Raw genomic sequence first — 15,228 nt, 5'->3', positions numbered from 1 at the left:
TGACCGGGGGATGAATGTCTAGCTATATAGCATCCCTGCTGGTATGATGGGGGCTCTGAAGGCTAGAACAGAAAGCAGGGCACCCACAGGCAGTTGGGCCATGGAAGTAATTCCCCCTGGGAAAACTGGATGGGCCCGGTTCCTCCTAGTTTTAATTATTTTACCTTGTCTGGGGGACGAGTCCTTGGGATTGCCCTGAAATCTTGGGGGAGGATGTGTGGCCTTTAAGTTCCTTCTTCCCCTGAACCTTGGGTGGTCTCTCTTCAGGGGAGCCCCTCAAACTAGTACTCGGGGGTCGGCTTCGGCTGGCCACGAGGAAAGGGCTCCACCAGGCCTTTTGGCTAAGTGGACTAAGTCGTACGCTTTGTCCCTCTCGGGACTTTTTTCAGTCAGGGCACCTTTTTAAAGGGCAGGGAAAGGGCAAAAAAGGATGCCATGCAGGCAGACGCCTGTCGCCCTCCTTTGCAGCTGATGATATCATTGGTTGTTAGGATGCTTGCGACTAGAAGGTTGTAATGGTGCACAATGAAAACCTGTGGCTTTATATACAGTAATTAAAAGGCAGGCTTGATCCACCTGCTGGCTTGTATATCATTTTTTTGGGCAATTTTTAGGCATTTTGCCAAGGCACCCCTGAAGAACCCAGAAGGCACCCTGAATGAAAAGGGCTGTTCTAGAATGTAGGGAGTAGAATATTTTTCATTCTGCTTAGTGCTCCATACAGAGGGAAAATGTAAAAATTAATATTTTTTGTCCAAATTATTTATGTAACACATATAATATATTTATTCTGTATATTGATTTCATTTTTTTACTCTCTAACTCAGTGTTTCTCAACTCCGGTCCTCAGGGCACACTAACAGGCCAGGTTTGCAAGAAAACTAAAATACATTACAGGTGATATAATTTGTTGCTCAGTGATTGCAGTATTCTAGTCTGCATCTCCCCAAGGTGATACTTAAAATCTGGCCTGTTAGTGTGCCCTGAGGACCAGAGTTGAGAAACACTGCTCTAACTTGATGTGTTTTTTTTTTTTTTTTTTTTTTTTAATAAGCAAGCAGTTTTGGTCTTTTTCAGGCCATACTGCTCCCAAAAAAGGCTTTGGGAATCTGAAGCCAATTCAATGCTAGTCTTCTGAATGGTAGAGCAGAATAAAAAACAAAAAAGTGCACAGTCAGGAAGTAAAGGCAACTTTGTACAACACCATAGGCTCCACACTGCAGCCTACCTTTTCCTTAAAGCGGTTGTAAACCCAAAGTTCAAAAAAAAAAAAACCTGCAAGACAAAGGCATAATGAGCTAGTATGCATCGCATACTAGCTCATTATGTATTACTTACCTTAGAACGAAGCCCCGACACGGACCCCCGGACATCGCTGCGGGCACTGCCATGATCCCTCGCCGTCTCTTCCGGGTTCGGCGGCTCCGGCGCGGTGATTGGCTGGAAGAGACGGCTCCGGCGCAATGATTGGCCGGAGCTGCGATGACGTCACTCCCGCGCATGCGCGCGGGAGTGATTTTCCGGCAAGCTCCCGGCAAATAGATTGAAGGTCCCCCCGGACCTTCAGAGCGCATGCGCCGCTTGATGCATACTAGCTCATTATGCCTTTCTCTTTACAGGGCTTTTTTTTTCTCGGTTTTTTTTTTTTTACTTTACTTCCTCTTTAAAGTGGTTTTAAACCCTTACATACCCACTGAACTAACTGGCCTCAGATGATACACACAGATTAAACCAATCCTCCTACATAAGTTGTACCTGTTTATCTGTAGCCCTCTCTTCTCTACAGCCTTATAAGAAGACACATATCAAAGGCATTTTCTCAGCATGCAGGTATCTGATATCGAACATTGGACAGCGCAGAGCAGGGAGCTGAGTGTAATGTGGGACCTTAGAAAGTACTGGAGGATCCCTCTGCATACTTCAAGCAAACTTTGCAAAAAAAAAAAATAGGGATTTTTAGTTCACATATATTGCAATACAAGCTTAAGCTGGCCAACTGTGTCAAAGTAATCCCTCTTTAGCCAGTCCTACTCTGCTATGCTACTGCAAATGCTACTGTGGACACAATGCCAACCTTGGGCAACCAGACACAAAATGGGAGAGCTACATGGTTCAGGTTTGGCCACTGACCTGCAATACAATACAATATATACCTAGGCTCAGATCCCAATAGCTTGTACATGCATATAAATTACCAGGTGCTAAAGGGGTGTGACCTCGTATGAACACTAAAAATACTGGATGTATTGGATCTGTACTGGAAGCTATTGGAATCTAAGCACATGCATATCTTGTTTCTTATTGGAGGGAAAAGAAACACCCCTCTATACACAGTCTCTTAGGGAAGCATGCACAGCTGAGGCTGTCAATCGCCTTCTGTGTTGGAGGCTGGGCAGGCCATCTACCTGTCAGAAGTGACTCATGTGGGTAGCAGAGGAAAGGGAGTGGAGACAAACATCACACTCGGTTCTTTGGACTGAGGCAAGTACCCAGTATAGAGGAATATGCTCTGTTCATTTTTCATTGCAGAAGTTTACAACCACTTAACACTATAGAATGACATTCAATGTGACACAGTGTTACAATACCTTAGAGCTGTGTTCCCCAGTATAAAAGTTGATGTTGAAAAAGTGGAACTCCAGCCTTTTTTTTTTTTTGGCTGTAGATAAAGTGGAACTTTTGAAAATCTGTTGGGTGTTTATTGCTATCTTTGGCCTCATTGGAAAGGTATTCCTGGCCCATATCAGGAATGTGACATTTACAAACATTTTACTATGTACCAATTTATAAAAAGTCAGTGTTTTCCAGGTTACCTTATTTCAAGTATCCCTTTTTGGGTATATTTTTTTACCAGTACCCCCTAGTTGTGTGTTGTACAAATATTTAGTTCTGTGTTATTAATTGAAAAGACTAAGTTTCCTTTTTATATATCATTCATATAATACTGATGACGAATGTAGACAGCCGAAGATTCCTATGATCCGGTTAGATGTCACTCCCCTGGGATACACTTGGACTAGTTTAGAACCCATTCCCAAGGGCATTGCATCTCAAATTCTGGTCCTGAGGGGATGACTGACAAGTCCTAGCAGGCCTTGTGTATGAAGTATCTAAAAGAAGCTTAGTTTGTGTTTTTCTCTTGATAATCAGTTTCTTCATTTCTTTTCAAACTTTGAAATGGAGAAGCTGAGGCTTAGTAAGGCTCCGTTCACATGTCAGCGTATGGATCGCGGGCAGATCTGGAGATTATTGCAAATCGCGGGACGCCTGTGCGTTGCCCGTGAATTGCAATAGCCCCCCAAACGCTGAGCGATGTTGCCGCGATTTCCGCCTGCCGAATCGCGGTAACATTGCGCAAAAAAAAATCGCGGGACGCATTACACCCAAAAAAGTACAAGAGCTTCTTTTGGAGCGTATTGCGTCCCACGATTTTTTTTGCGCGATGTTACCGCGATTCGGCAGGCGGAAATCGCGGCAACATCGCTCAGCGTTTGGGGGGCTATTGCAAATCACGGGCAACGCACAGGCGTCCCGCGATTTGCAATAATCTCCGGATTGCGGGCGGAATCGCGCCGCGATCCATACGCTGACATGTGAACGGAGCCTAAGAGAAGAATACAGAAGACACATTATATGTTTCCCCACTGCATCTACAAGGGGTGGTAAACTGCACAGTAGTTGCTGTTGCTCTATGGCACTTGCGCTTGCTCTATGGCATTGGCACTTTCTTACCACCGCTGTTGCACTTCACATTACCACTTGTACTATTCTGTATTTTTCTAGCTCTGTTATTTCCACTACGATACACCATTAAAGTGTTACTAAACCCACAACAGTAAAATCAGTCTGTATATGCAGTAAAGCATGCTTGTTATGCTCACTGTGGAACCTAAGGAGTATAACAGTAGTGCTTGCTACTCCTCTGCAAAAAAGGCTGTTTGATCTTGGTTTGTTTAATCCTCCCCTTCTTTTACTGTCCCCAATCCATCTGCTGATAGTACAGAGCCCTAGGAGGCACTCTGCACATTCTCAGTTTGGTATGTATTGCTAGAGAGTTGTGGGTTTTTTTTTTTTTTTGGGAGGGTGCATGTGATCAGAACAAGGCCAATCAGCACTGTCCAGAGAGAAAGTCAGGTGTCATGCAGCCTCATAGAACAGTTAGAAGAGAATGAAAACTCCTACTACAAGCTTTAACCAGTGCTCGGTCAGACTCTGATAGAAGTCCCAAGACTGCTATATACTGCTGATGAGAAAAGGTATTTAGCAATTTATATTTACTAAAACTATTGCATTTCCATCTTCTGTGTACTGTGGGAGACCAGATATAGTGAATGCAGGGTCCTGGGTTTAGTACCACTTTAACTAAACCAGATAGACAAAATCTTGCTTCTCTCCCATACTTCCTCAATCGCCAACAAAATGGCAGAAACCAACTACAAACTTTTAACCAGAGGGCATTACTCCCTACTCAAATTACATATGTTCCCCTCCAATTCCCCGGTATGCTGGAGGAATTTTGGAACACTGCCTTTAATTCTCATATTTTGTGGACCTGCCCGTTAATTTGGCCTTACTGGTCAGAAGTCATTAGATTCATAAACCAAATAACTAAACTTTCCCTTCCCTCTGATCCATGGATGATACTACTACACGGTATCTCCGTCGCCCCATATAAACGTTCCCTTACTCCCCATCCTATGAACACAGCAAAGGCCCTTACCCCGGCTCTTTGGGGCCAACCTACGGTCTCCTTATTGTGACAATGGTTGCAAAAAGTAGAGGAAGTTTGTCTGCTAGCACTCACCTATATAGCCAAAGTTAACCGCCACACCAAAATATGGGTCCACTGGTTCGAATTCAAAACCTCTTTTTGATATAAAGTAGGGATCGACGGATTATCGGCAAAACCGATATATCAAGGGCCGATATGCACTTTTCCCGATATATCGGAAAAGGCCCCGGAGGTTACAGATATTGCCGATATTTCAGGAAAGTGCTTGTATCAGAGTGATGCCTGCAGCTAGAGGCATCACCCCGGGACTGGCGTCCATAGCCGACGGTCGGCTGTCATGCAATGACAACCGATGCAGCTGAGAAGCCGCTTGGCTGTCATTACAAGGAGAAGGAGGGGACGTCCCCCCCCCCCCCCACCACCTTCCGCAGCTCGCCCGGGTCTGCCGTCCCACCGGAGACGACCGCCGAAGACCCGATCAAAGCCACATTCGGGTCTGATCGGGTCTCCATGCAAAAACCCGGAAGTGATGTCATGAGTGACATCACTTCCGGGTACTGTCTGGCGCCAGATTAAAAAAGAATTACAGCATTCAAAACAGCCAAACTTGGCGTTTTGAATGCTTTTAAGTGCAGAGGAGGGGTTTGGGGTTTTAGACCCCCAGATCCCTCCACAAAAGTACCCGCCAAAAAAATAAAAAAAAATGTTTTGTTTTTTTTTTAAATGTACAAACATATCGGGCCATATGAGACGATACCGATATGCATTGGCCAAAATATCGGTATCGGCAACGAATAACTGATATTGGTCGATCACTAGTATAAAGCTATCATGCCTGTATCTTCTATTGACCATCTTAGCAATAAGTCCTACGTTCTCGGTCTTTAACATATAGTGTCTTGATTGCCATTGAGATCTTTGAGTTTTTAATTTTTCTTGTTTTATTTTCACGGTTGGTCAATCCACCCGTCACCAGCAGCCCTTCTTCACCCTGCCCTTGCTCTTTCTACCTCCCTTGTTTCACCTCCTCTACACTTCCTCCTTCCCTTTTCGTTCTCCGCTCTCTCTTTACATATACCCTTTTTCTTATCTAATATAAAGATTGTTTAATTTTTACCCTTTAATGCTCACCCTAACCCAGGTTATTATTGTACATTATTATGCCTCACTCTCTTGAGTTTGACATCCCTGCTGGTCTTTGGGTGATACTTATCTGTTTTCATACCTGTCATAGACATTATATATGGTCTTTATACCTTTTCTGTTTGTCATCATTTTTCTTTAATAAACAGATATTAAACAAAAAAAAACAAAACCAGATAGAGAATGGTAAGACTAATAAATCCACTTTCTCAGAGAATAGGCATTCATTTGCTATTTCTTTCACTATAAAGTTGTAATTGTGCTGTTTTGATACACCTGTTTTTTGTATTGTGCTAACAAACGGATTCTTGCTTTTCAGGCCGGATTCAGCTCGGAATGTTGAGTCGTCTGTCTGGCCTTGCTAACACAGTCCTACATGAACTGTCTGGAGATGGAGAGGGAACTGAAAATGTACAGGTGTCTGTGAGTGATGTTGTAATTTATAGTCTTGTAGGTAAATAAATACTATTCCAGTCATGCAAAAATTGACTTACGCCCTACAGGGCTGTCTTACCGAATGGGCACGCTGGGCAGTTGCCCGGGGGCCCCACCTGCCCAGTGACCCATCCCCAGCCAAGCTTTAGTCCCGACTCCTCCCGCCGAACTTAGTAGTTGGCAAGCTCCTGTCTGCCCTGCGCTGCTGTCAGGCCACTAGGGAACAGGCGCACACAGGACAGTTGAGTCTGACTCCCGTCCGTGTGTGTGTGTTCACCGGACCCAGCCGCCCAACTTGGAAGCTGTCATGAGCCTGGCACTGCTGTACCAATAAATACTGTATAGCCTTATCAATAATTTGCATTTTTATTCTCGTGGGTGATTGTGGAGGCAGGGCCCCAGTGCACTGCATTGCCCGGGGGCTTATAATGCTGTTGAGATGGCACTGACGCCCTATTCACACTTTACTTTCCTTTGTGGTGTATTAATGCACAAACATTTACCTGTGTAATGAATGGGCTGCCAATAGGGTTAAAAAATTAGGTAAAGAAAACAAAAAAGGGCGCACCGACCTAGCGCATTATCCTCAATAAAAGGCTTTATTATGTAACATTAAAAAATGGCTACTCACAGACGTAGATAAGAGCTCTGAGGAAGAGGCTAGACCTCGAAACGCGTCAGCCGTCATTTCATCGGTTATGGACGATTATATGGACTAAACCCGGACATTTGAGCAATCTAGCTTGATATGATATACTTTTATCTACGTCTGTGAGTAGCCATTTTTTAATGTTACATAATAAAGCCTTTTATTGAGGATAATGCGCTAGGTCAGTGCGCCCTTTTTTGTTTTCTTTGCTTCTAGTACCGGTGGACTACCCCAGTCCGATATGGGCAGCAAGACCCTAGCCATCTGAGAAGCCAGTTGTCAGTCCTGTGAGGAGTGTGGTCGAGGGGTTTGGATACCAAGCGCAGGAGAAGGGTGGTCACACCTTATTGTTTTTTGGAGCTTAAAAAATTAGGTACATGACCCTTTTATTTAAAAGCAGCACACTACTAGAAATGGTATATGCATAGTAAAGCACTGCAGTGCGTTGGGCTCTATTGTACAATGAGTTGCAGTGTCAATCACAATGAATAGCAGAGCACTGCACACAGACCCGGTGATGCATGTGTTTTAGCGGCATTGCCACCGATCACGAGTGTGATGGGGCTTTTAAACTATAATTTGTATTTCCCAAAGTTTGTCCTGGGGAAAGTATTTGCAGTAACTATTTTAGGTACTGTGGATATCTAAAACGTGTACCGTATGTTAACATCCTTTATCAGGATGATTTAGTTGTATTTTTGTTCCTTCTGAATAAAAGACAGCCTGGTTTGCTCACATCATACCCAGTCATGGTCATTAAAAGCCATACCGTACCTATTGTACAGAGAATGAAGGAAAGCACTGCCTTCATCAGCTAGGAGACATGTCTAATGTATGAAAGGTAAAACAGAAACTTTGTACTTTTACAAAACGAGGTGCCCATTGAAGACATTGGGCATAGAAATGGAGCTTTCCTATTGTGTATGATTCTATAAATGCAGGATGGCTAGTTATGTCCAAAGTCACTTCTAATCTTAGAGTTTTCCAACTCTTCACAATGAACTGATGGCAAAAGATTAGATATAAAAGGTGATTTTATAGCTCATCAGTAGTGCTGGCTGCAAAATCATCTTTAAGCGCTTTCCATGCTTCTAGGTTTATATAGCAGATCTGTGATGACACAGTTCAGACACTCCTTTTTTTATTGGTCAATTATATATTAACTTTTATGTCCTGCATTGTTGTTGGGACCAATGGTCATTTTTTAAGGCGCCTGAAAAAAAATGTTTTCTTCAAATAATTTAAAGCTCCACTCCAGGCTCCAGACAAAAAACGTTCTTGCAGTGGGGGCTCCCCTGCACTGCAAGTGTTAAATGATTTTGAAGTCTCGGGGTGGAGGATTAGGATATAATTCCTTATTCCTTGTTCTGGATGACTTCCTCCATGCTGTGCAACCGATCCTCTGAAGCCTCTTCTCTCTGGCACTCCAGATGGTAGTCAAGCCCACCCACAACCCAAAGTGTCAGAGAGAAGTGAAAGTGGTTCTGAGGGTAAAACTGTTTTAATGCATTCCCGTTCTACCACCTTCTGTGCTCCCCCTAAATGCTTACAGTGATTGTAAAGTCTTGTTTTTTTTTCTATTAAAATAGCAAAAATATTATACTACCCTGCTCTGTGCAGTGGTTTTGCACAGGGCAGCCCTGATCCTCCTCTTCTTGGGTCCCTGGCTGGAGCTCCTGGCCCCACCCTCCTGTTGAGTGGCCCCACAGCAAGCAGCAGAGCCAATGGTTCCGCCAATCAGGAGAGAGAGTCTCGGATGGCTGAAGCACTCGTTAACATCGCTGGATAGGGAGGGGGTTCAGGTAAGTATGAGGAGGGCTGCTGCACACATAAGGCTTTTTATCTTGATGCATAGCATGCGTTAAGATAAAAAACCTTCTGACTTTACAACCCCTTTAACTATATCGATCCAGCATTCTTCCCCGCTGGATCAGTTCTCTCCCTTCTCCCTGGTCAAGAGCATCTCTTCAATACCCAGCTTCCTTTCAATATGCATACTGCATATATGGAATACAGGTAGGGTTAAAATAATTTAAAATACAGTAAAATGAAAAAGATAAACCTGTATATTCTCACATAACAATATAGAGTGCTGCGATTGCACACTCTTCCCCTGACCAGTGCTACATCCATATACATCTCCACTGCCTGATGTCGCATCTGTTCACTACTTTGACTGACCCTATGCCTGTGAAGTTCATTACCAAATGTTGCTGCACTATACATTTCAGTCATTCATTTTCTTTTTTACCCTGTTAAATGAACAGACACCTTATTGCTGGTAAATATTAAAAGCAAAACAACCCCAAAGATATCATGTAGCCTGAAAGGTCAGTCTGGGAACTGAAGCCACTGTCCTCTAAGCCTGCATGCACATGGAGTTAAAAAAACGTCACTTATACAGGCATTCAACATTCCCCCCCCCCCCCCCCCCCCATTTAACTCACCTCTACCTATGTAGCCATGCACACGTAGACCTTTACAGGAATATTATACGTTTTATATTCTGGCCAGTTGAATGCATTTACAGTCAATCGCCATACGCACATAAGGGCTCGTGCATGCTTATTGTTTTCTGCCAAATTAAAAAAATCTGCTTATTTTCATAAGCTTGTGTACATGAGGCTTAAATGTAATTCTAAGGTTTTACAAACCCTTTTGGGATTGGCATGGCTGCCACACATTACAGCTGATTTACTGGTGCAATCTAAAAGTTCCTTGCTATTGTTTTCACTGTTAAAATCAGTGAGCGGCACGGTATCAAGTGAAGTAGACATGAGCAGGCTATCCCATAATAGAGATCCCATACCTGTACTATACAAAGAAAATGTTTTCATGTCAATAATTGACTACGTTTTTATGACTCATTATTATGTGCATCAACAACTAATCGCGCATTGTTCCCAAGAATATGAACAGTAATATGTATTTTGACAATATATACTGTATATATTTATTATTATTAATATTTTTTTTCGTTAATGTATGTTGTGTTTGAACTTTCTTTCTTCTGCAAATTACAGAGATTGCTGAATCATTAACATCTGTCCCTGCCTCACAAGTTCACAGCTTGTTTTTATAGTCGTCGGTCTGCTTTTATATAGACCTCTTTACATTACACGACATTGATACAATTTCATTTCCCAATACTGAGACTATAAAAGAAAGCAATAGGAATTTCTGAGATATTTGAACTCCGTTGGCTGGAAATGCTGATGGAAACGCCCTCAGTGACAAGTCTATGTTTTACATTTTACAGGACCCAGTGGCAGAATCTGGTTCAGTGGAGAAAATGTCAGAGGACCAGATGGAAACAATGGCTCACTATGAGCAATTGGTGATTCAGCTGAAGGAGCTCATCCAGCAAAAGGATGCAGAGATCCAGCAAAAGGACACTGAGCTTCAGCAGAAGGAAACACAGCACAAGGTACAATGGTTTGCCAAACTGATCAATAGATTTAAAAGGACTATATAGTTACCTAAAGCAAAATTTATCAACCTTTATTCAATCAAGGGCACCATTTAGAATTGTGCACATTCTCTGGTCACACCAGTCTGAGAGCTCGTGCACACCAGGAGGTGGGTCTGAGCACACTCGCATTCTTGTGCGTTCCCACACCTTGCGTTTTTTTTTTTTTTATGGGCTGCTCTATGTGTTCTTGTCTCTAAATGTGATCCAGACATATTCAGCAAGGCAATGCAAAGAGCTATAATGAGTAGTACCCCATAGCACCCAAGCAGTAGTCCTCATCTAAGGGATCTGTTGGACATCTGATTGGATTCCATTGGTTTCTGTCCTTTTCACATTATCATCAGTGCTCTTTGCTTGGCACCTGAGAGCAAGACAGAGATGGTAAATTTTAAAATAATTAACCACTTCAGTATTGTCCTTCCCAGACAATTTTCCAGTTTTCAGTGCTGTGATAGTATGGATGACAATTATTCTATCCTAAAAAGAAATCTATAGATAAAAACAAATACCAAAAAAAACTTTTTTAAATGAAGACACCCCCAAGGTGATCTATTTTTTTGCAACAATGGTTTGCATGGTGGTATTGAGGGGGTTGAAACATGGAGCGTGGTAATGGTACAATAGATAGATTAAAAGTACCGGTAAAAAAAAAAAAAAAGTACTGGTAAAACACAGAAGGAGGAGGAAGTGAAAGATTGAATGTAAAGGATCACATACAGTAGGAGGATGGAGATGGAGTTAATGGAGAAAGGGGTTAATACACAGGTCCCATAGGGGTTTATTTACCAAAGATGGAGAGTGCAAAATTAGGCTCACTTCTGCATAGAAACCAATCCGCTTCTAACCTCAGCTGGTCAGTTAAGCTTTGGCAATAAAAACTGGAAGCTGATTGGTTTCTATGCAGAAGTGAGCCTGATTAAGCACACTCCAGCTTTATTAAATAAACCACATAGAGACTGGATGTAGATCACGTGCAGGAGAAGAAAGGGTTAAATAAATAAAAAAAAAAAACTTTTATTATTTTTTTTGCATACACTATTGTTTGCACAAGCACTGGTATATACTCGAGTACAGCCATGCACAGCTATGCATTGTCAAAGGATGGCTGTACGCAGAAATTGGGCTTTCTGGATGAGAGAAGTATACCGGAATTTAAGATGTAAATGCAGAAAAAGGGGGTACCCCTATGGTGGGACTTTTCAGGCACTCTAGTGAAAATACAATAGTATAGTATAATACAAAATAAATTTTATTGAAAAGATAAGTTCATACATATAAAAGCATGGCAAGCAGTTATGAAAATACAAATGTTGCAGACAACGTGAGTACTGTAGAAGCAGGGACCCAACGCGTTTCAAAGTGTAATACTTCTTCCTCAGGGGTACTTTTTAGCTTACAGTGTCTCTATTAACTGCGTTTGTATGACAAATATCTTGCTTGCACAATAATAAAAGCAACCGAACAGTGGAGATCCATGTGATAGGTTCAGATGATGGTATAAATAGTTGTAATAGCCCAATGATTCAGCCAAAGTGTGGGAAGACTACCAGCAAAGCCCATTGGGTAGCTGAAGTCCAAAGAAGGGAGCCCTTGAACTGAGATAAGCAGCTTCAAAAATCCATGACCACAGCTCACAAAGATCAGGAATTTAAGATGTATATGCTCAGGTGTCTGTGTGTAAGTGGCCTGAAATGTTTATTTGTGAAGCAAAGATTTTATGTCTGTTTTTACTGCTTATATAATAAAAGTTCAACAGCATAAAAAAATAACTAAAACAAATTGTTCAATCTGATTTTATTGAAAAAAATACAGGTAAAGGCATACATCCATAAAGTACAAGCATTAAGTTATAATGAATAACATAGGGTAGGAAAAATATAGTCTCTGAATTACAAATCAGTCTGAAACATTTGACTACTGGAGAGATTTAGGCAAATGCAGAAAAGCAGGGAGATATTGGACAGAAAAGGGGGTGCGAGGCACCAATATTAGCATCAAAGATAGCTACGTTCGCTAAAGCTTTGTCGTAGATGAACAATGATATCCTGCATATTGTGTGGAAAAAAGGCCCCAAAAAATTACTTAGACTAAGAAAGAAATAGAAGGCGAATAAAGGAAAAGTAGTGTTAGGAAGGCAGGGTTAGGGTACACTCCAACATGGCTTAGAGTGGATGGTATCCGGTTAACTTTCAGCCCAAGACACACAAATTCTGATGAGTAACGGAACATGGATCATGCAGTCCATGTGAGAGAGAACTGATCGTCCTTTCTAGCTTCCTAAACCAACAGACGTTCCAGGGCTCTTATAGCGTCCACTTCAATCGCCCAGTCCACCAGGGAAGGCATGACCGTTGACCTCCAGAAGTGGGGAGTAACTACCCTGGCCATAGCCAGGAAGTGTCGCAAGATGTCTTTCTTTACAGATTTGAATGGTCAAGGGGGCATAGACAAGAGGGCTACTTCGGGTGAGGGTTGGTTAGAGGTTGCCATCAGCTTACAGTATAATTCAAAGATTTGTTGCCAAAATCTCTTTACAGGGGGGCAATCCTTCCAGATATGGAGCCTAGTTCTTTTGGAGTCACGGCAACGCCAGCATGTGTCTGGTAATGATGGATTAAAATGGTGAATAGTCAATGGGCATCTGTACCATCTGGTCACCAGTTTAAACCCTTTTTCTTTATTCATAGTGGCTAGGGAGAGTTTGTGGGTTAAGATTAAGCATTTTTGTCAGTCTGAGAGAGAGATAGTATGACTGAGCTCTGATTCCAGGACTTGCATATAGTGTGGGAGGTCAGGCGAAAGAATGTTAAAGAATAAAGTTGAGAAACCACATGAGTGGGGGGGGGGGGATCATCCTGTAAGAACTCGAGTCCCATTGGCTCGGCAAGAATGTCCGGTACCGAAGGGCTAGCACGAATATAGGACATTACTACTTGTCCCTGAAGCCTCTGTGTTAAGTTAAATTAGTTGTACGTGACCATTCTGCTCAAAGAACTTGAGCGAGTCCTCTATGCTCTGCCCTTTGCCAGGGCCTGAACCCCGCTGCACATAAAGCCAGCAGAAAGGCCAGGGTCTCAAAAAAAAAAGGGGGTCATAGGCTCTAAAGGTTTAGATAGACTAAGTTTGGATGTCAGGTGGTCCCATGTTTGAATTATTTAGTGAGTAAGGCCACTAGGAATAGACGGGCCTCGACACTAAAACAAATTGAACCAAAAAACAGTATAGTGTTCTTTTGGATTTGCAGTATTTTACATTTACCACTATGCCAGCCATTTCATCAGGCATCCAATATAGACAAATCATAGCTGTGAAAATGCAGTGTACTTTGTTTGCACAAGCTGTGAAGCAGCTTTGTTTTTCTTGACACTTTGCTGTTTTTTCCATCATATCCTTTTACGTATCCTGGAAAGCATTGTTTTCTGTATTTTAGAACACTGAGCTCACCTTCTTGTTTAACATACCGTTTTAGTAGACTAAATCTAACCCCAATATTTGGTATATTATTTTTTTGTATGGGTGGCATTTGCATTGTATTAAAAGTAAAAAGGAAAATAAAATAACAGTGCAGCACTAATAACTCTTTACTGAACAGAACACAAATACCTATACTTTATTCTTGCCATGAACATAAAGTGTCATATATTCACATAATATTCCCAAAACACAAAAGTTTACACCATTCAAAAAATGTCTTTAAAATTCTATCTTCAGTAAGATTCCTAACACATAGGAGGTATTATTCACAAGGTGCACTCCCAAATAACACTCACCTTCATAAATAGACCTCCTACAACAGAAAAGGTCAATAAGCGCAATGGTCATCAAGGAAGGGAAAGGGGGGTTCCACCACTCCTGATCAACTGCAACGTTCAGTCCTAAAAGGATTCTCGTCTACCGTTTCTTCCCAAAATGATAATCACTAAAAAATCATAATGCTCACTGTTGTCATATAAAATTATTCCATTCACAAAAATATTGTGCTTTATGCAACAAACAAGTGCAATAATCCTAGGTGGTCATCAAAGTGCTCCTCACGCCGTGCAGTAATCCAATATGTTCACTCCACCCCCCCAAGTGCATTAAATCTGTTAACCTTTAGCAAATGACCCCTTAAATTACAGGAGGTCCAAAAGAGCGTAGGAAGCATAAAAAGAGGTACATCTTCCAATAAGATAATCAAAGAAAGTGCAGCTATAAACCAAATCGCAAAATCAATATCCCATAATAAACTGAACAAAAAATGTGAAGAAATAAATATATATAATAACAATAATAAAATGACAGTGCAGTTCAAGGGGATAAAGTCTGCAGAATAGAAAACGTATATCCCATTGCAGTGAATGATCTCAGAACAGGGTAGTGCCACCTTCTGCACTCCAATCATCAATGTGAAAACCTTCCACCACTTGTAAAGATGACTGCTTACCAGAACATATGGACTCAGTTACTCATACAGGCAACCACATTTTGAATGTGTCCAGGAGTGGTACTAGAAGACTCCAAACCTTTCTACACGTAACAATGTGATGAATCCGATCCACATAGATTGGTGTCAAAACAGTGCGTTGGACCATAGAGATAAAGAAAGGCTCCACATAGTGTAAAACTGTATCTTCAAAATGTATTGTAGAAAACTTACATCATTCCCAATAAACAAGCGCTTGTAACATCATCCAGTGAAGATCATAATGCAATAGCCTGAATGGTAAGAAATCAAACGCATTTCGTCTTCAAAGACATCATCTAGGGTCATCCAGAAAGTATTTACAGAGCTTTACTTTTTCCACATTTTATGTT

The 15,228-nt window shown here is 41.8% G+C and overlaps 1 protein-coding gene across 1 annotated transcript in view; it reads left to right on the top strand.

Annotated features, from left to right (window-relative positions):
* Positions 1-15,228, top strand: part of GOLGB1 (golgin B1) — an 88,679-nt gene that overhangs the window by 4,617 nt on the left and 68,834 nt on the right. Inside the window, exons 2-3 of the mRNA XM_082255274.1 lie at positions 6,195-6,298; positions 10,219-10,386. Of these exons, the coding sequence (XP_082111400.1) occupies positions 6,212-6,298; positions 10,219-10,386 (255 nt within the window). The 5' untranslated portion in view covers positions 6,195-6,211. The remainder of the gene's footprint in view (positions 1-6,194; positions 6,299-10,218; positions 10,387-15,228) is intronic.

The sequence above is a fragment of the Pelophylax lessonae genome (assembly GCF_965119305.1).
Source record: "Pelophylax lessonae genome assembly, chromosome: 4".
NCBI classification, from domain to species: Eukaryota; Metazoa; Chordata; class Amphibia; order Anura; family Ranidae; genus Pelophylax; species Pelophylax lessonae.
Note: the sequence above shows the minus strand (reverse complement) of the source record. Positions and strands in the feature narration are given on the sequence as shown.